Source organism: Ranitomeya imitator, chromosome 1, assembly GCF_032444005.1.
Source record: "Ranitomeya imitator isolate aRanImi1 chromosome 1, aRanImi1.pri, whole genome shotgun sequence".
NCBI classification, from domain to species: Eukaryota; Metazoa; Chordata; class Amphibia; order Anura; family Dendrobatidae; genus Ranitomeya; species Ranitomeya imitator.
In genome coordinates, this window is record NC_091282.1 from 236564517 (window position 1) to 236584861 (window position 20345).

General features: G+C 41.4%; 1 protein-coding gene across 1 annotated transcript in view; it reads right to left on the bottom strand.

Moving 5' to 3' along the window:
• The window catches only part of RNFT2 (ring finger protein, transmembrane 2), a 153991-nt gene that overhangs the window by 8235 nt on the left and 125411 nt on the right, over positions 1-20345 (bottom strand). The window contains exons 7-9 of the mRNA XM_069754717.1: positions 10304-10453; positions 7952-8017; positions 434-535 (exon numbers count right to left, since the gene is read on the bottom strand). Coding sequence (XP_069610818.1) covers positions 434-535; positions 7952-8017; positions 10304-10453 — 318 coding nt within the window. The remainder of the gene's footprint in view (positions 1-433; positions 536-7951; positions 8018-10303; positions 10454-20345) is intronic.

Genomic DNA, 20345 nt, shown 5'->3' on the forward strand with positions numbered 1-20345 from the left:
ACTTACCCCTTTGTTTTTATCTGCTACCTTCCCGATTCTCGGAGCTCGAACTCTCACCTGACTACACTTTTGTCTCATCCCTCTGTTTATTACGAGCCCTTTTGGAACTGACCCCAGACCTTTTGACTATCCTGCCTCACGTTAAGTCCGTGAGTAGTGACTAGCGTCACAGTAAGTCTATGAAGCCATGTTCTGAGTCTTATAGGCTTACAATTGGAAAGCAGCACTGCTGCACCCAGAGTGAGCTGTTAAAGCTGATGAGCGACCACGTGGTGCTCAGCAAGAAACTGGAGAAGAATGTGAACAGGAAATATATCAATACTCTAACATTACATGCATATTTGGAAGGGATTAGAGAATAAACATTTAGCTGGCAGAGCTTCAAGGCAGTGGTGGCCATACACCAATGGTGGCGAATAACTGGGATTGTTACCTGGCATATTAGGATAATGGGATCCTTAAAATCTGCCTGACAAATGGCGCATATGTCCCCAGCTTCGCTGCATTGCTGGCTGCTGGCACGGACACCATACTTCTGTAAAGAGAGATTGGTGAAAACACAGACAAACATTAATGAACGTTCAATCAATACATTGTCATTAGCAAATATGCTTACTATGAAATGAGCCTTCTCCGTTAATATTCCTGTTATTTCACAATACACTGGACATTATTGACCTGGACACATGCTTACATATGGGAAGTCAGCAATGGCTAATATGAAGAATAATCATTTACACAGCTTTAGGAAAGCATCTACTATGCTTGTCTTTGTATCTTGCACTAGTCATCTTTGGCTATATTAAGCTAAAAGGTGAGGCAAGGAAGGACGCATTAGTATAAGCATGAGTTCGCGAGACAATAGCTTTTAGCCACATTTAATTCACACAATATTGCCTTGACCCCAATAATTTTATGATACAAGAAAGAAAACCTATACAAATAGTATGAAATCAAAGGCCACAAGCTAAAAGGCTGGTTCTGTTATATATATACAGGACCAGAACCAGTTGTTGTAACTAGACGCTGCGATGGTCTGACTCCACTCTGTCGTGGTATCTCCGTGACACAGGGTCTATTCATTCCTTTGTTGTCAAATTATTTATATATATGTATGTATATATATCTATATATATATAATTGCCTAAGGGTTTTTCCGTCTGTCTGTCTGTCTGTCTGTCTGTCTGTCCTGGAAATCCCGGCTCTCTGATTGGTCGAGGCCGCCAGGCCTCGACCAATCAGCAACGGGCACAGCGACGATGATGTCATAAAGGACGTAGAAATCCCGCGTCTGATTGGTCGAGGCCGCCAGGCCTCGACCAATCAGCAACGGGCACAGCGTCGATGATGTCATAAAGGACGTAGACATCTCACGTTTCTGATTCAGCGACGGGCACAGTATCGACGTAGATGTCATAATGGTTGCCATGGTGACGATGATGTCATAAAGGTTGCCTCGACCAATCAGCGACGGGCACAGTGTGCCGCGAATTCTGGAATCATCATTGTCCATATACTACGGGGACATGCATATTCTAGAATACCCGATGCGTTAGAATCGGGCCGCAATCTAGTATATATATATAATACACATATATATATAAATAATTCAACAGCATAGGATTATTTGTATATATATATATATATATATATATACATATATATATATATATATATATATGTAAATAATTTGACAACATAGGGATGAATAGACCCTGTGTCACGGGGATACCACGACAGAGTGGAGTCAGACCATCGCAGCGTCTAGTTACAACAACTGCTTCACCATCCTATTAAACTGTGCAGGTTTCCTTGCTGTCATGGCAAGGTTTAATCAGTTCAGCTGATCTCCTGGAGCTCTCCATCCTGAATTGGATCAGCTGTTCAGTGTTGGCCACTCCTCTCAGGTATATATGCTGCACCTGGCAATTGGGAGCTGCCAGTGATAGTTCTACTTCCTGGTTTGGTGGTGAAGGAGAAAATTCAGAGTTTGGAGTAGGCAGTTGGAGAGGTTTTTTTCTTAGATTCTTGCATGGCGTTGATTTGCGTGTTTTTCCTTATCCTCTCACATTTGGTTCCCCTTTCCCATATCTCCTCTGTTTCCCATTCTGATGTTTTTTGAGTGTATTTGATTGTAGTTTTCTTTTACCCTGTTAACCCTGTCTGTCTGGTTAGTGTTTTCCTATACATTTCAGCCCCTGACCTCCCTGGGTGAAGGAGGGATCAGAATACAGATAAATTAGGAGCGATGCGACTCTCTGATTTAAGAATACAAACATTAAAAGTTTGAAAATTGCAATATTTTCAAAAGTTTGGCCAAATTTCAATTTTTTTGATAAATAAATGCAAACTTTATAGAAGAAATTTTGCCACTACCATGAAGTACAATATGTCACAAAAAAACAGAATCAGTGGGATACGTTGAAGCGTTCCAGAGGTATAACCTCAAAGTGACAGTGGTCACAATTGTAAAAACTGGCTGGGTCATTAAGGTCAAAACAGGCGCAGTCACTAAGGGGTTAAGTGAAAAGTTTAATGACAAATTCCATTGTTTCTACTGTACTTGGATTAGATACAATATATGTGATCATTTGGTGTCCCTGGTTATTAAAGGTCATGATTGGTGGGAAACTGAATGGCAGGACCCCCTCCAATCATAAAAACCAATGGACAGAAACCCATTTGGCTTTTTCTCTGCAGTTGGAGGTGGCATGGGTATACAGGAAAATCCATGAACCACAAGGATCTGTGTTAGGTCAATTCTTTATAATTTAATTATTAATCCCTTCTCCTGGATGGGAAGAAGACTGAGATTAACAGTATAATATTGCAAAATGTTCGGGATAAGATGTCTGAATGGGCAAACATGCTAGATGAGGTTTCGTGTTGATAAATGGAGAGTAATGCACTGCTGCCAGAGTAATCACATTGCTGCATATACAATCAATGGGAGTGTGCTCGGGACTACAGAACAGGAGAAGGACTTGGGTATTCTGGTTACAAGTAAGGTGAGCAACAGTACTCAATGTCAGGCAGCAGCTGCAAAAGCCAACAAGATTTTAGGGTGCATAAAAAGAGAGATGAATCCCGTAATCCTAATGTACTGTTACCCCTATATAAAATAACTTTTAAAGGGAAAAGGACATCAGAAAAAAATGCTATTAACTCGCAGAGATGAGCTTAGTCTGTAGGTAAATAGCATCACTAACTTGCCTGGTGCCCGCATTTAGCCAAACGCTCTGGGGAGAAAATTAACTATTTCCCCCAGCAGCGTTCTGGTGTCAGACACAGGGGCGGAGGGTTCAGTCACCTTTCTGAGAATACAGAGCCGGGGCTGTAACCATGCCTCCAACCCTGACTGACACTGGCTCTGCATTAGGGTCGGCTGTCAGTCAGCACCAGCAATGTGGTTACAGCCACTCTGTATACTCAGAGCGGTGACTGAACCTGTGCTAGTGCCACCCCCGAGACTGAAACCAGAACACTGTCAGGGGGAGAATAAAGTTAATTTTCTCCCCACAGCGTTCAGCTAAGTGTGGGCGCTGGGCAGGTTAATAATGCTATTAATCTGCAGATTAACCCCATCTCTACAGGATAATGGAGTTTTGTCTGGTGACAGGTTCTCTTTAAAGACACATCTAGAATACTAGATGGTGGTCCGATTCTAACGCATCGGGTATTCTAGAATATGCATGTCCACGTAGCATATTGCACAGCCCACGTAGTATATTGCCCAGCCACGTAGTATATTGCCCAGCCACGTAGTATATTGCACAGTCACGTAGTATATTGCCCAGCCACGTAGTATATTGCCCAGCCACGTAGTATATTGCCCAGCCACGTAGTATATTGCCCAGCAACGTAGTACATTGCCCAGTGACGTAGTATATTGCCCAACCACATAGTATATTGCTCAGTGACGTAGTATATTGCCCAGCCACGTAGTGTATTGCCCAGTTACGTAGTATATTGCGCAGCCACGTAGTATATTGCCTAGTGACGTACTATATTGCGCAGCCACATAGTATATTGCCTAGTGACGTAGTATATTGCCCAGCCACAGAGTATATTGCTCAGTTACGTAGTATATTGCCCAGTGACGTAGTATACAGCACAGAGCCACGTAGTATATTGGCCAGTCACGTAGTATATTGCCCAGTGACGTAGTATATTGCCCAGCCACGTAGTATATTGCCCAGTTACGTAGTATATTGCCTAGTGACATAGTATATTGCCCAGCCACAGAGTATATTGCTCAGTTACGTAGTATATTGCCCAGTGACGTAGTATACAGCACAGAGCCACGTAGTATATTGGCCAGTCACATAGTATATTGCCCAGTGACGTAGTATATTGCCCAGCCACGTAGTATATTGCCCAGTTACGTAGTATATTGCCCAGCCACGTAGTATATTGCCCAGTTACGTAGTATATTGCGCAGCCATGTAGTAGATTGCCTAGTGACGTAGTATATTGCCCAGCCACAGAGTATATTGCTCAGTTACGTAGTATATTGCCCAGTGACGTAGTATACAGCACAGAGCCACGTAGTATATTGGCCAGTCACGTAGTATATTGCCCAGTGACGTAGTATACAGCACAGAGCCACGTAGTATATTGGCCAGTCACGTAGTATATTGCCCAGCTACGTAGTATATTGCCCAGCCAGGTTTGTCACAGGTTAAAAAATTAAAAATAAACATATACTCACCTTTCCGAGGGCCCCTTGTAGTCCACGGCAGCTTCCGGTCCCAGGGTTGGTATGAGCGCAGGACCTGTGATGACGTCGCAGTCACATGACCGTGACGTCATGGCAGGTCCTTCTCGCGCAGGGCCTGTGATGATGTCGCGGTTACATGACCGTGACGTCATGGCAGGTCCTTCTCCCATACCATCTTTGCCCCTGGAACCTGCAACAGAAGATGGCGGCCGGCGCGAGGGACTATGGAGGGTGAGTATAGCAGGTTTTTTTTTTTTTTATTATTTTTAACATTACATTTTTTACTATTGATGCCGCATAGGCAGCGTCAACAGTAAAAAGTTGGGGACACACAGGGTTAATAGCGGCGGTAACGGAGTGTGTTACCTGTGGCATAACGCGGTCCGTTACCGCCGGCAACGGGGAGTAAGGAGCGGCCATTTTCTTACGGACTGTGCCCGTCGCTGATTGGTCGTGGCAGCCTTGACAGGCAGCTGGTGAGACCAATCAGCGAATTAATAACCGTGACAGAAGGACAGACAGACGGAAGTGACCCTTAGACAATTATATATAAGATGGGAGGCAGTTTTGGGCTCCACATTCTAAAAGGATATAGGGAATTATATCATGGGATGGAGGGCCTCTCCTATAATGAGAGGTTGGAAAAGTTGGGCTTGTTTAGCTAAAAAAAAAAAAGACGCCTCAGAGAAGATCTCATTTACATGTATAAATATATGTGTGGCCAGTACAAAATACTGGCACATGAAAAAGGGGATTCCGGCAGCTAAACAGGGAAAGGGTTATTTACAGTTAGAGCCGTCAGAATGTGGAATGTCCTACAACAGGAGGTAGTAATGGCTGACACTATAATAGCATTTATAAAAGGTCTGGGAGCTTTTCTAGGCAAAAATAGCATTATTATTATTTAGTCATATAGCATCATTGTGGGTTATAAATAATCTAGCGATAAAGAATGTAGAACCAGTGGCGAAATGTTCACCTTATTGGACCTGGCTCTTTTTGGAACCAAAATAACAATGTATGTTGTACAACATGTTATGTATACCTCGTAGCAGAATAATGTTAATATATCTGAACTACTTGCATTTATCAACTTCTCTTTTTTCAGGCATAAAAATTAAATGAATATTTCTCAGAACAACAAACCTGGGATAGGTGACGGAAATATCGAATTAGTGTCAAACTAACTATTCATTTCTTTTAAAATGCAAATGTACAAAATGACAAATTGTTAGTCACAGCTCCACCCAGTAATCAGTGTTATATGTGCGATAACACCTTCTATAGCTGGCAAGAAAATGTGACCTAAATGCTACAATATAAGCTAGTGCAATCCATGGCACATGAAATCCCTCGGTAAGAGGAAGGAATATTGTAAAGAATAAATGCCCATTATTATTCAGAAGAAGATGTTATTTAGAATGAACGGTCTTCAATTCCCAAACTCTGGCATAGTGTTTCAGGTGGCGTTGAGCGCAATGTTTGGGAACTAGGAAGGCAATGACTGGAGGAGGGAAATTCTGCTTCAGGTGATTAAATGAATATAGACGATCAGTCACTTGTGACTGAAGAAATACAGTAGGTGTTGGGAGAGGACAGTGGAATTAAACATGAAGTCAACCACCAGGACAAGAACCTTTACATTTAAGGTTTTTTGGGGGTTTATTAAAATGACACAGTGGGAATGGAGACTTCTAAAAGAAACAAATAAGTCATACTTACCTTCAGGATCCACACTCTAATCATCTCCGCTCGACTGGAAGAGATGAGGTCCTGACCATCAGATACTTTACCCTACAGCGAATCATTGGCCTCGGCAGTCAGGGACTGGTGGTCATGATGTCATCTCTTCCGGTCTGGCAGAGATGGTCATGGTGGCAGTTTTGGAGTGGAGACTTGGGGAGTCTTCTTTCTTTCTGTAGTATCCTTTCTCACAGCTTAGTTTTAATAAAGACAATAAAACATCTTTAACTAAATCTAGAAAGTACAAGAGAAAATGTATTTTTAGTAACTAAATAATTTCTTAAAGGAAGCCCCTCCTGATGGGTAAGGGTCCAACTACCTGGTCCCTCATGATCCTGCTGGTGAGCCGCCGTCTAAGAAACAGCAGAACAGAGTATTTCCCTTGAATGAAGAGTGTTGCAGTGACATTTGTCTTTTTACCCAGATACAGGTTTCTGCCATTCAGCGAAGCCACAAAAAGTCACAGATATCAGACTCATATACTTAGGCTGCCTGAATGTCACTTTGGAGTCATTTATTAATTCAGCTTGGACAACTAAAAATCGAAAAGGAGTTTATGGAGGTTTTCTAGATGCAGTAGTTTCAATTTTTATGCCATTTTACGGTTTACATTCATGAAGAAATAATACTTGCACAAAGTACTTGAACAACTTTGCATTATGGATCTTGTATCATCACCATCATCCTCACACAGACAGTCACAATTCTGTAGGCTTCTAGCCTCAGATAAGGCAGCACTCAGTGTCGTCCCAGGACGTAGTTTATTTGGGATTACTGCACTGCAGGCCCAAAACTATACTGATTAAACCAACCGCTGCTTCCCATAAAAAACAGCAGACTAATGAATGCAGCTCTGAAGCATAATACAGACTTAGAATCATAGAGTTGGAAGGGACCTCCTGTGTCATCTGGTCCAACCCCCTGCTCAAAGCCGGATTCAGGACTTATTAGGGCATCTTCCACTGGAATTCCACATGGCCCAAATGCCCTATATTTTGCGAGAGTATTGATCCAGTAGTAGGGTCTTTCACATTTCTACAAACCATGTAAATCGAAAAGTCATAAAGGGAGATAAGACAGGAGAATGGGAAAGTAGCGAAGCTCAAGTCCAAAACTTCAAATGTTATAGTACCTTTGAAGAAGCACACTCAATATTTTTTTTATTGGTTAAACCTATGTACATGTGTCTGTAGTGTAGTGCAAGTGAGTTAATATACTGACCTACGGCCGTCTTCTCCAGTCCTCTTCTGACTCCCATGATGGCTATTCTTCCTTGCCAGCTCACGCTGAGCTTTATTGTGAGCCAGAAGTCACAATGTAAGTCAATGGAGTGTCAGAATGAGGACTGGATCGGTGCCGGGAACTGGGGGATCCGGTAATGGTTGAGTATATTAACATACTACCTGCATTTACATAGGTTTAGCTAATAAATAAAATATCAGGAGTGCTTCTTTAGATTTAATCCTCCAACTTTAAACTACACATTACCTGGGGATGACAAAGAACTCTTAGGGCTTTCCTTAATCCTCCAATGCGACCGCAAATGTCAAAAGACTAGAAGAGAAAAAGATATTAAAGAATATTGATAAGCATCATTGTATGTTATCAAATTACAGTAAATATGGTTTAATGGTAAATCTAAAAATGAAAGGTCGTAAATTGATTTTTCTGAAGGATACAGTCAACCCGTAATGAACCCTTAGCAAGGCTCTTGTGTCGAGTGGTGGTTATGTGCAATCTTTCACTTTTAACCTCAGCTATATGTGCTCCAAAAATCACGTGTACATGTTCTGTAGCTGCTTCATACCATTGTACACGAGATAGGGAAAGGATTAAAGTGTGATATGCATTTTTCTTTTAAATGAGTTACATTATTATATTTTTTCAATATTCTATATCTAAACTTAATGCCCCCATACACATTAGATGAAAGTCGGCTGATCCCACCGATAGCAGCAGGATAGGCAGTCTAATGTGTACAGGGCCTCCCAGTCCAGCTGAAAAATAATGTTAGGGCAGAGAAGGATCTGGCCTGCTGCCGATTCCTTTGTTCTCCCCGGATATATGCTGCTACCAGAGCTCCCGTATGCAGGACACAGAAAGTTCCTGTGTATGGAGGAGCCAGGGGAGAGGATTGTCAGCTGAGTGATTGTTTGGGTGAGCCAGTCATTAGACTCAGACTGCCTGAACCACAGACAGCATGATTCAGAGCAGAGCTGCACTATTGCAGCCAGGTGTGTTTTACTTTTAAAAACTTTGGCACTTCACATAAAACAGTTTGAAAAGCCGACCAGGGACTATAAGGAGAGACCCCACTAGTCCTACGCAGCCCCAGGCCGAGTTCTCCTGGAAGCTCCATGTCTGTCTTGTGTACAGACAAAGGGAAGGACCTGAACCTACAGCGACCATGAAGGAGCAGATGATCATATAGCATATGTAAAATATAACAAATTTTTATTAACAGATAACTGGATATTTAATACCCAAGACAAAATAGCAAACCTATTGGAGAGATAAAAACACTACATGCTGTGCGAAATAGATACAGAAAAAAAAACACCCATATATCCAAAGAACCAACCGTATATATGTATGATAACAGTATGGCTTCCACAGAGTAGATGACCATAAGTCAATGAATCTATATCTCTATATCACAAAATATTAAATAATAGTATAATATACATTAAACACATCAATACTGTATACAATTCAAAGACCTACATTGTTGAATAACATGGTGGAAGAAAATCTAACATCATAAGGTTGGATATACAGTACCCCTAAACTAATGACTATTAGTCAGCATCGCCTGAATGGTCATACAGGTACACTATGGAAGGGGTCCTCTAAATTATTCACACAATATGATGCCTGTCACCACACTAACACAGAATATATGTGCTAACGTGCACCTCACCGATTACATATGTTAGTCAGAAATATAGTGTAACAAGTAACTGGGTGCACCAGTCACCTTCCGTTTGAGCCAGGAGAAGCCAAGACTGTTCCTTCTAGCTCACATAACCATGACCAATGCAGCCATTGGGTCCAACAGTCACCTTACATGGTTACACAGGTACTACAAAGACATAGCCCCACCAATAATACATTCTCAAATCCTAGATTATTTATAACCCAGCCTTTTTTGAAATACCGACATAGTGTCAGCCATTACTACCTCTTGTGGTAGGGCATTTAGACAGTCTGACTGCTCTAACTATAAAGAACCCTTTCCTATTTAGCTGCCGGAATCGCCTTTACTCCAGATGTAATGGGTGTATCCTGGCCTATGTAAGGTGCTTGTAAAAGAAACAAATCATGTGTCAGTTCTTTGTGTTGACCACATATATAAATATAGGAGATCACCTATGAGGCGTCTTTTTTTTACGCTTAACTCGCCCAACTTTTCCAATCTCTCACCATATAAAAGGCCCTCCATCCCTTGTAATATTCTAGTTTGCCCGCCTTTGAACTGACTATAAATTCCCAATATTTTTTAAAATGTGGAGTCCAAAACTTTATCTTATATTGATACACTTTGCTGGAAGGGGAAGCAAGGAGACTGGTGGGGACACCAACAGAGGATAAGTATGCTCCTGTTTGTTTGCTTTTCAAAACCACATGCAAAACATAAAAATAGGAGACAATTTAAAGGGTTATTCCCACCTCGACCTGGGGTCTGACAACTACGACTTCCATGTACAAACATAGGTTATCTGTTTGAGCATTTATTTCTACTTTGAATGTACCCCCATTTAGTGGCTGTCAGAAGAGCGGTACAGATAACCTTGGAGCAGGTAACACGGTGCTGGCTGGGATGAGATATGTCCGACTCACCTTACACAAACTATACAGGATTATTAGGATGCTTCCTAAGAAATATGTGCTTGAAGGATCGTCACCTATGATGTATTTATACCACAGCTGTATGGGCACCAGGGAACGTACTAGTTGGCTCAGCTCTTCAATCAGCAGGTAAAATTTACCCTGTAGAGACACAGTTAAACACTTAATGCCGGATAGACAAGACAGACTAACATGAAGGCTTTCATTACTTTATTGGAGATGGAGGACCTTTGGAGAATATATAATAAGGAATTGCAATGCTCAGAGGTCCCGGACAATTAATCTAAAGATTACTGAACAGAATACATAGCACAGAAACGTAAAAAACAAATACTATACATACAACTCGCCTAATATTTACTAGATGCCTATGTAAAAAAAAAACCCTAAATACCATACTATTGTAACCCCGTGTTGTACCATTTTTGTTTTCTTTTGATTGAACAATACCAAATACAAAGGATCTCTCGGCTGAATACTAAAAAGCTTAACATGTTCCAAATATTGAAAACTACAATAGAACGATACCGTTTACTTATTCATGAGTGCCGTGACTAGATTGGGTTTACAGCCTAGGCCCTAATACTGGCCTCTGGCTTGTGAACTAATGATGGCACCAATTACTGACGAGCATGTGGGCCTGCTACACATGCCGGCATCAGCTCATTAAGATCTTAGGAAACTGGCACCAAAGGCACCTCAATCTCTCCAGTGCAGGGACATGTGCTATGGCAGCGGGCAGTGTACGGCATATACTGCTGTGCTGCAGATGAAAGGACCGGAGAGTGTGCTACACTGATTAACGACTCAGACATGGATTAGAGCCTGCTCAGTCCTAGTGTCCCCCGAGGTCTTTGTAAAAGGAGGAGTGTGTGTGTGTGTGTGTGTGTGACTGTGTTTAGAGGCTGAGGGAAGAAGCGAGGTGAGATCATACCGCATGTCTTGTATTTTACAGTCCCGCTGCTAGGAATAAGCCTCATTGCTCAGAGCTTTGGCATTCTTATGATCTCATACCCCTCCGGTGGGCTGTGAGCGAGCTCGCATCCTCATCCCCTTACAGCATCTCGCTGACATCGGTTTCATTTACTTTTTACTCCATGGGTGTGAGAACAACAATAGTCCCTGCCTATTTAGCCTTTACTGAATGCACACGCCAGCAGGTACCTACCATGGCACATCCATTAGAGGTTACCCATGAAGCAGTAAGCGCCAGCATCCATTCACTGTCATTAGGAGGGTACATTTACCTGGAGCTAGCAATATATTACAAGACTTGCTTCATTGTCAGCAGAGGGCTGCTTATTACATATCATTTAAAAAGGACACATTATGTGTGTGTGTGTGTATATATATATATATATATATATATATATATATATATATATATATATATATAGTGGGGCAAAAAAGTATTTAGTCAGTCAGCAATAGTGCAAGTTCCACCACTTAAAAAGATGAGAGGCGTCTGTAATTTACATCATAGGTAGACCTCAACTATGGGAGACAAACTGAGAAAAAAAATCCAGAAAATCACATTGTCTGTTTTTTTAACAATTTATTTGCATATTATGGTGGAAAATAAATATTTGGTCAGAAACAAACAATCAAGATTTCTGGCTCTCACAGACCTGTAACTTCTTCTTTAAGAGTCTCCTCTTTCCTCCACTCATTACCTGTAGTAATGGCACCTGTTTAAACTTGTTATCAGTATAAAAAGACACCTGTGCACACCCTCAAACAGTCTGACTCCAAACTCCACTATGGTGAAGACCAAAGAGCTGTCAAAGGACACCAGAAACAAAATTGTAGCCCTGCACCAGGCTGGGAAGACTGAATCTGCATTAGCCAACCAGCTTGGAGTGAAGAAATCAACAGTGGGAGCAATAATTAGAAAATGGAAGACATACAAGACCACTGATAATCTCCCTCGATCTGTGGCTCCACGCAAAATCCCACCCCGTGGGGTCAGAATGATCACAAGAACGGTGAGCAAAAATCCCAGAACCACGCGGGGGGACCTAGTGAATGAACTGCAGAGAGCTGGGACCAATGTAACAAGGCCTACCATAAGTAACACACTACGCCACCATGGACTCAGATCCTGCAGTGCCAGACGTGTCCCACTGCTTAAGCCAGTACATGTCCGGGCCCGTCTGAAGTTTGCTAGAGAGAATTTGGATGATCCAGAGGAGTTTTGGGAGAATGTCCTATGGTCTGATGAAACCAAACTGGAACTGTTTGGTAGAAACACAACTTGTCGTGTTTGGAGGAAAAAGGATACTGAGTTGCATCCATCAAACACCATACCTACTGTAAAGCATGGTGGTGGAAACATCATGCTTTGGGGCTGTTTCTCTGCAAAGGGGCCAGGACGACTGATCCGGGTACATGAAAGAATGAATGGGGCCATGTATCGTGAGATTTTGAGTGCAAACCTCCTTCCATCAGCAAGGGCATTGAAGCTGAAACGTGGCTGGGTCTTTCAACATGACAATGATCCAAAGCACACTGCCAGGGCAACGAAGGAGTGGCTTCGTAAGAAGCATTTCAAGGTCCTGGAGTGGCCTAGCCAGTCTCCAGATCTCAACCCTATAGAAAACCTTTTGGAGGGAGTTGAAAGTCCGTGTTGCCAAGCGAAAAGCCAAAAACATCACTGCTCTAGAGGGGATCTGCATGGAGGAATGGGCCAACATACCAACAACAGTGTGTGGCAACCTTGTGAAGATTTACAGAAAACGTTTGACCTCTGTCATTGCCAACAAAGGATATATTACAAAGTATTGAGATGAAATTTTGTTTCTGACCAAATACTTATTTTCCACCATAATATGCAAATAAATTGTTAAAAAAACAGACAATGTGATTTTCTGGATTTTTTTTTCTCAGTTTGTCTCCCATAGTTGAGGTCTACCTATGATGTAAATTACAGACGCCTCTCATCTTTTTAAGTGGTGGGACTTGCACTATTGCTGACTGACTAAATACTTTTTTGCCCCACTGTATATATATATACACACACACACTAGCTGAAGAGCCCGGCGTTGCCTGGGCATAGTAAATATCTGTGGTTAGTTATAGGCGCGCACTTGGAACACAGTATATATATATATATATATATATATATATATATATATATATATATATATATATATATATATATATATATACTGTGTTCCAAATTATTATGCAAATTGGATTTAAGTGTCATAAAGATTTAATTGTTTTGTTTTTCAAATAAACTCATGGATGGTATTGTGTCTCAGGGCTCAATGGATCACTGAAATCAATCTTAATCACATGTGATAGTTAGTTTTCCAGATGATTCTAATTAAAGGAAAACTACTTAAAAATTATGTTCCACATTATTAAGCAGGCCACAGGTTTCAAGCAATATGGGAACTAAAAAGGATCTCTCTGCTGCTGAAAAGCATTAAATAGTGCAATGCCTCGGACAAGGTATGAAAACATTGGATATTCCACGAAAACTTAAGAGTGGTCATCATACTGTGAAGAGATTTGTGACTGAAACAGAGCACAGACAGAGTTCATGCAGATAAAGGCATAATGAGGAAGGTTTCTGCCAGACAAATTCATGGGATTAAGGCTACTTTCACACTAGCGTTGTTCGACGCACGTCACAATGCGTCGTTTTGGAGAAAAAATGCATCCTGCAAAGTTGCCTGCAGGATGCGTTTTTTTCTCCATAGACTTTCATTAGCGACGCATTGCCACACGTTGCATCCATCGTGCGACGGATGCGACGTGTTTTTGCAGTCCGTCAGGACAAAAAACGTTGCACGCAACGTTTTTTTGTCCGTCAGTTCTGCTTTTCCGACCGCGCATGCGTGGCCGGAACTCCGTCCCCTCCTCCCTGGACCCTACAATGGGGCAGCGGATGCGTTGTAAAACTGCATCCGCTGCCCCCGTTGTAATTTTATTTCACAGTATGCGTCGGTATGTCGGCCCGACGCACTGCGACGGGCCCGTACCGACGCTAGTGTGAAAGTACCCTAAGAGAGCAGCTGCCAAAATACCATTACAAAGCAGCAAACAGTTATTTGAAGCTGCTGGTGCCTCTGGAGTCCCTCGAACCTCAAGGTGTAGGATCCTTCAAAGGCTTGCTGTGGTGCATAAACCTAATATTCATCCACCCTTAAACAGTGTTCACAAGCAGAAATGGTTGCAGTGGGCCCAGACATACATGAACACTAATTTCCAAACAGTCTTGTTTACTGATGAGTGTCGAGCAACCCTGGATGGTCCAGATGGACGGAGAGTAGTGGATGGTTGGTGGATGGCCATCATGTCCCAACAAGGCTGCGATGTCAGCAAGGAGGTGGAGGAGTCACATTTTGGAGCTAGAATCACGGGGAAACAGCTGGTAGGACGCTTTAAGGTTCCTGAAGGTGTGAAAATGACCTCTGCAAAGTATTTAGAGTTTCTGACTGACAACTTTCTTCCATGGTCTAAAAAGCAGAAACGTGCCTTCAGGAGCAAATTCATCTTCATGCATGACAATGCCCCATCTCATGCTGCAAAGAATACCTCTGAGTCATTGGCTGCTATGGGCATAAAAGGAGATAAACTCATGGTGTGGCCACCATCTTCACCTGACCTCAACCGTACAGAGAACCTTTGGAGTATCATCAAGCAAAAGATCTATGAGGGTGTGAGGCAGTTCACATCAAAACAGCAGCTCTGGGAGGCTATTCTGACTTCATGCAAAGAAATACAAGCAGAAACTCTCCAAAAACTCACAAGTTCAATGGATGCAAGAATTGTGAAGGTGATATCAAAGAAGGGTTCCTATGTTAACATGTAACTTGGCCTGTTAGGAGGTTTTGGAGTTAAATCGTTTTTTTTGTTCAGTGAATTTCACCTCCTAATGCTGCAAATTCCACAAATGAGCATTTTCAGTTCTTTAAAACATATCAAATGTTTAGAAATTCTGCTGTGCCTAATAATTTGGAACAGTGCATTTTGAGTTTTTATTTATTTTGGAGATTATACTGTTATCATTGGGAGGTTTCTTCAATAAAATTCGATGTATATTCCAACAGGTGATGACTTTTATTAGACTGACTGTCATTTGCACCGCCCATTTAGGAAAATCCGAGAAAAATATAATTTGCATAATAATTTGGAACACAGTGTATATATATATATATATATATATATATATATATATATATATATATATATATATATATATATATATATATTACAGACCAAAAGTTTGGACACCTTCTCATTTAAAGATGTTTCCGTATTTTCATGACTATGAAAATTGTACATTCACACTGAAGGCATCAAAACTATGAATTAACACATGTGGAATTATATACATAACAAAAAAGTGTGAAACAACTGAAAATATGTCTTATATTCTAGGTTCTTCAAAGTAGCCACCTTTTGCTTTGATGACTGCTTTGCACACTCTTGGCATTCTCTTGATGAGCTTCAAGAGGTAGTCACTGGGAATGGTCTTCCAACAATCTTGAAGGAGTTCCCAGAGATGCTTAGCACTTGTTGACTCTTTTGCCTTCACTCTGCGGTCCAGCTCACCCCAAACCATCAGGTCATCTGGCATAGCAGAGAATGTGGATTTCTTGCGGAAAATGTCCAGTTTTGCTCAGGAAATTTCTGCAAGAAATCCTGAACGTGTGCACATAGCCTTATTTGTTCATTTTCATAGATTGATTTTTTATTTATTATTACTTTTGTCAGATTCAAGTTATTTCTATGACCATTGTGGGTTTTTCTGTCATTAAATGAGGGGGTACCAACAATTTTGACGGTGTGTACGTACGTACATATATATATGTATGTATATATACCCAGGCAGAATTTTTGCTTTCTTGGCCTTTTACAGAGAATATGAATGATAACACCAAAACTTTCTCCACTGATGGTTACTGGTTGGGTGAAGCTATTTATTGTTAAACTACTGTGTTTTCTCTGAAAAAAAATTAAGCCGGGGTATAACTTTCGAGCACAACTGTATAGACACACACACAGCGCAATGAAAGTGTTTGATACACTGTTGATTTTGCATGTTTTCCCACCTAAAAAAGAATAGAGATGTCTGTAATTTTTTATTGTAAGTAGTCATCATAGGGAGTCAAAACCATCACTGTACCTGTAGATAAACTACCAAGGGGGTATAATTCAGCTTTTCTAACACTTAGTGGCTCTGTATATCGAGTCTGCAAACTATTCTAGGAAAATCTGCACTCCAGAAGGCAAACACTCCGTTCCTCCAGAGTCTTGCCGTGTGCGTAAGCAGTACTGTACAGCCGCATATGGGGTATTTCTACATTCAGCAGAAATTGTGGGACAAATTTTAGTGCCATTTTTACCCATTTCCCAGTATGAAAATGTAAAATCTGGGGCTAATACAAACTCTTGGTGGTAAAAAGCTACCGTAATTGTTTTTTTCTTTGCTGCCCAATGGTATAAAACTCTGATACACCTGTGTTGTTAACATGATCACTGCACCACTATATGAAATCACTGAGATGAGGTTTGTAAAATGGAGTCACTTATGGGGGATTCTGCTGCTGGTCTGGCACCTCAGAGGCTCTACCAATGTGGCATGGCACCCTCAAATCAGTCCAGCTAAATATGAACTCTAATATAACATAGTAACATAGTAACATAGTTAGTAAGGCCGAAAAAAGACATTTGTCCATCCAGTTCAGCCTATATTCCATCATAATAAATACCCAGATCTACGTCCTTCTACAGAACCTAATAATTGTATGATACAATATTGTTCTGCTCCAGGAAGACATCCAGGCCTCTCTTGAACCCCTCGACTGAGTTCGCCATCACCACCTCCTCAGGCAAGCAATTCCAGATTCTCACTGCCCTAACAGTAAAGAATCCTCTTCTATGTTGGTGGAAAAACCTTCTCTCCTCCAGACGCAAAGAATGCCCCCTTGTGCCCGTCACCTTCCTTGGTATAAACAGATCCTCAGCGAGATATTTGTATTGTCCCCTTATATACTTATACATGGTTATTAGATCGCCCCTCAGTCGTCTTTTTTCTAGACTAAATAATCCTAATTTCGCTAATCTATCTGGGTATTGTAGTTCTCCCATCCCCTTTATTAATTTTGTTGCCCTCCTTTGTACTCTCTCTAGTTCCATTATATCCTTCCTGAGCACCGGTGCCCAAAACTGGACACAGTACTCCATGTGCGGTCTAACTAGGGATTTGTACAGAGGCAGTATAATGCTCTCATCATGTGTATCCAGACCTCTTTTAATGCACCCCATGATCCTGTTTGCCTTGGCAGCTGCTGCCTGGCACTGGCTGCTCCAGGTAAGTTTATCATTAACTAGGATCCCCAAGTCCTTCTCCCTGTCAGATTTACCCAGTGGTTTCCCGTTCAGTGTGTAATGGTGATATTGATTCCCTCTTCCCATGTGTATAACCTTACATTTATCATTGTTAAACCTCATCTGCCACAATATGGCGCTGCTTTCCTTCTGAACTTTGCATTGTGCGTCAAAAATAGTTTTGACCACATAAGGGTGGTTTCACATTTGCGTTTTTTTTGCGTTTTTGCGGTAAAAAACGCAAAAAAACACGTGCGTTTCCCCCCCCCTATATTTAACATTAAAAACGCATGCTTTTTTTGTATGCGTTTTGACGCGTTTTTGCAACGCATGCGTTTTTTTCTGCATGCGTTGTGTTGCAGAAATGCAACATGTAGTATTTTTAGTGGCGTTTTTTTAGCCGCAAAAAAACGCATGCGCTTTTTGGCGGCAAAAAAATGCATTGCTGTCTATGTAAACGCATGCGTTTTTAACCACATGCATTTGCATGCGTTAAAAACGCATGCGTTTTAAAAAAACAAAACAAAAAAACACACTGATAAACCACCCCACACCATAAAATTGATAAAGGGATCCTAACCCTACCCCTAATCCCTTTAAGGGTAGGGTTAGGGGTAGGGTTAGGAATCCCTTTAGGGTTAGGGGTAGGGTTAGGATCCCTTTAGGGTTAGGATCCCTACCCCTAACCCTACCCCTAGCTCTTTCTGTTTATAGTGGGTTTTTTACTTTATTTTGATGATTGGCAGCTGTCACACATTTATCTGCATGCGTTTAAAAAACGCAAACGCATGAAAAAACGCATGTAAACGCGTCAAAACGCTGCGTTTTTTTCACCACATGCAAAAACGCATGCGTCAAAAAAACGCAGCGTTTACATGCATTCTTCACCATTTTTTTTTTAAAAAAACGCATGTGTTTTGAAACGCAAGTGTGAAACCAGCCTAAGGGGTACTGGTGTACTCATGAGAAATTGCACAACAAATTTAGGGTCCATTTTCACCTGTGAAAATGCAAAATTCATGGCTAAAAAACATTTTTTGTGGGAAAAATGTGATTTTTTTTTTATTATCACGGCTCAACGTTATAAACTTCTATGAAGCACCTGGGGGTTCAAGGTGTTCACCGCACATCTAGATAAGTTCGTTGAGGAATCTAGTTTCCAAAATGGTTTGGGGTTTCCACTGTTTAGGTACATTTGGCACACTCCAAACGCAACATGGCATCCGCTAATTATTCAAACAAGATTTGCATTCAAAAAGTGAAATGGCGCTCCTTCCCTTCCAAACTATGCAGTGCGCCCAAATAGTAGTTTTTCTCCACATATTGGGCAACGGCGTACTCAAGAGAAATTGCACAACAACTGTTGTGGTCCATTTTTTCATGTTAGCCTTGTGTAACTAAAAAAAAAAAATGGTCTAAAGGAAAACTTTTGTATAAATTCCTTCCACATCCCATTAATTCCTGTGAAGCACCTGAAGGGTTAATAAACTTCTCGAATGTGGTTTTGAGCACCTTGAGGGGTGCAGTTTTTAGAATGGTGTCAGTTTGGGGTATTTTCTGTCATATATGCCCCTAAAAAAAAATGGTTTTGTAAATTTTGTTGTAAAAATGAGAAATCGCTGATCAACCTTTAACCCTTATAACTTCCTAACAAAAATAAAGTTTCAAAAATAGTGCTTGTGTAAAGTAGACATGTGGAAAATATTATTTCTTAACTATTTTGTGTGATATGGACACTGATTTAAGGGCATAAAAATTAAAAGTTTGAAAATTTAGTCACTGAGGTCACAGGAGTTCCCAGCCTCAGTGACCAGCGGTAACCTTGATGATGTCACTGCTAGTCACTGAGGCTACGCTTGCAGCAGCTCATTCACCAGTGGTTCTCAGCCTGGACGGTTGCATCTTGGCACCATCCAGGTTGAAAACTATTTAATTGCAGACATGGATTACTGCATGGGACAGAACGCCGAACATGTGAAGGACATGGTTGTTTTTTTAGTTTTGTTTATTTTGGAGGAGATGGCTTTAATGGAATGAGTGTTAGGTGAGTATAACGGTGTTTTTGCGATTTACTTATTTATAGTGCAGGTGCCGGCTCATGAATACACCTATCAGCCGTGTCTGCTCTCGCTGCTATTAGAGGCAGCAGTCGTAGGCCGATATTAGTCCCATCAGTCGACATCTGTGACCGGAGGTAAACATTTTACCTCCAGTAACAGCTGCAGGATCACGCTACCATGACAGCATGGTCTCTCTGCCCGGTGGTAATGATCTTACCGCTGATCAGAGGGAGTGTTTGTTGCACGGTCAGGCACATGACAGCGTGGCAAACACTGAATGTTCGGGCCCCTCATTAATGTGAATGGGGTCCAGGTACGATTCTGGTACCCAAACTGAACTTTTTTTTTGAAAACTGTTTAAACTGTTTGGCTGGACCTGAACATCCAGGGGTTCACCCATCACTAGACCTGATTAGCTGTACCTGGATAGCTAGGATTAGAATCTGTCAGCTTGGCGAGCTGAGCAGAGTGGGTTGTGTTGGAGTTTAAGAGAGAGACAAGCTAAAATCTCCTCAAGAGGAGAATGCACACGCCGTCGGCACCAAACTGCAAGTATCACTGGTTGCTATGGACAACAGTTGTTTTTTGTGACCGAACTGGGACTAGCTCAGCCATGTCAGAGTAACCAG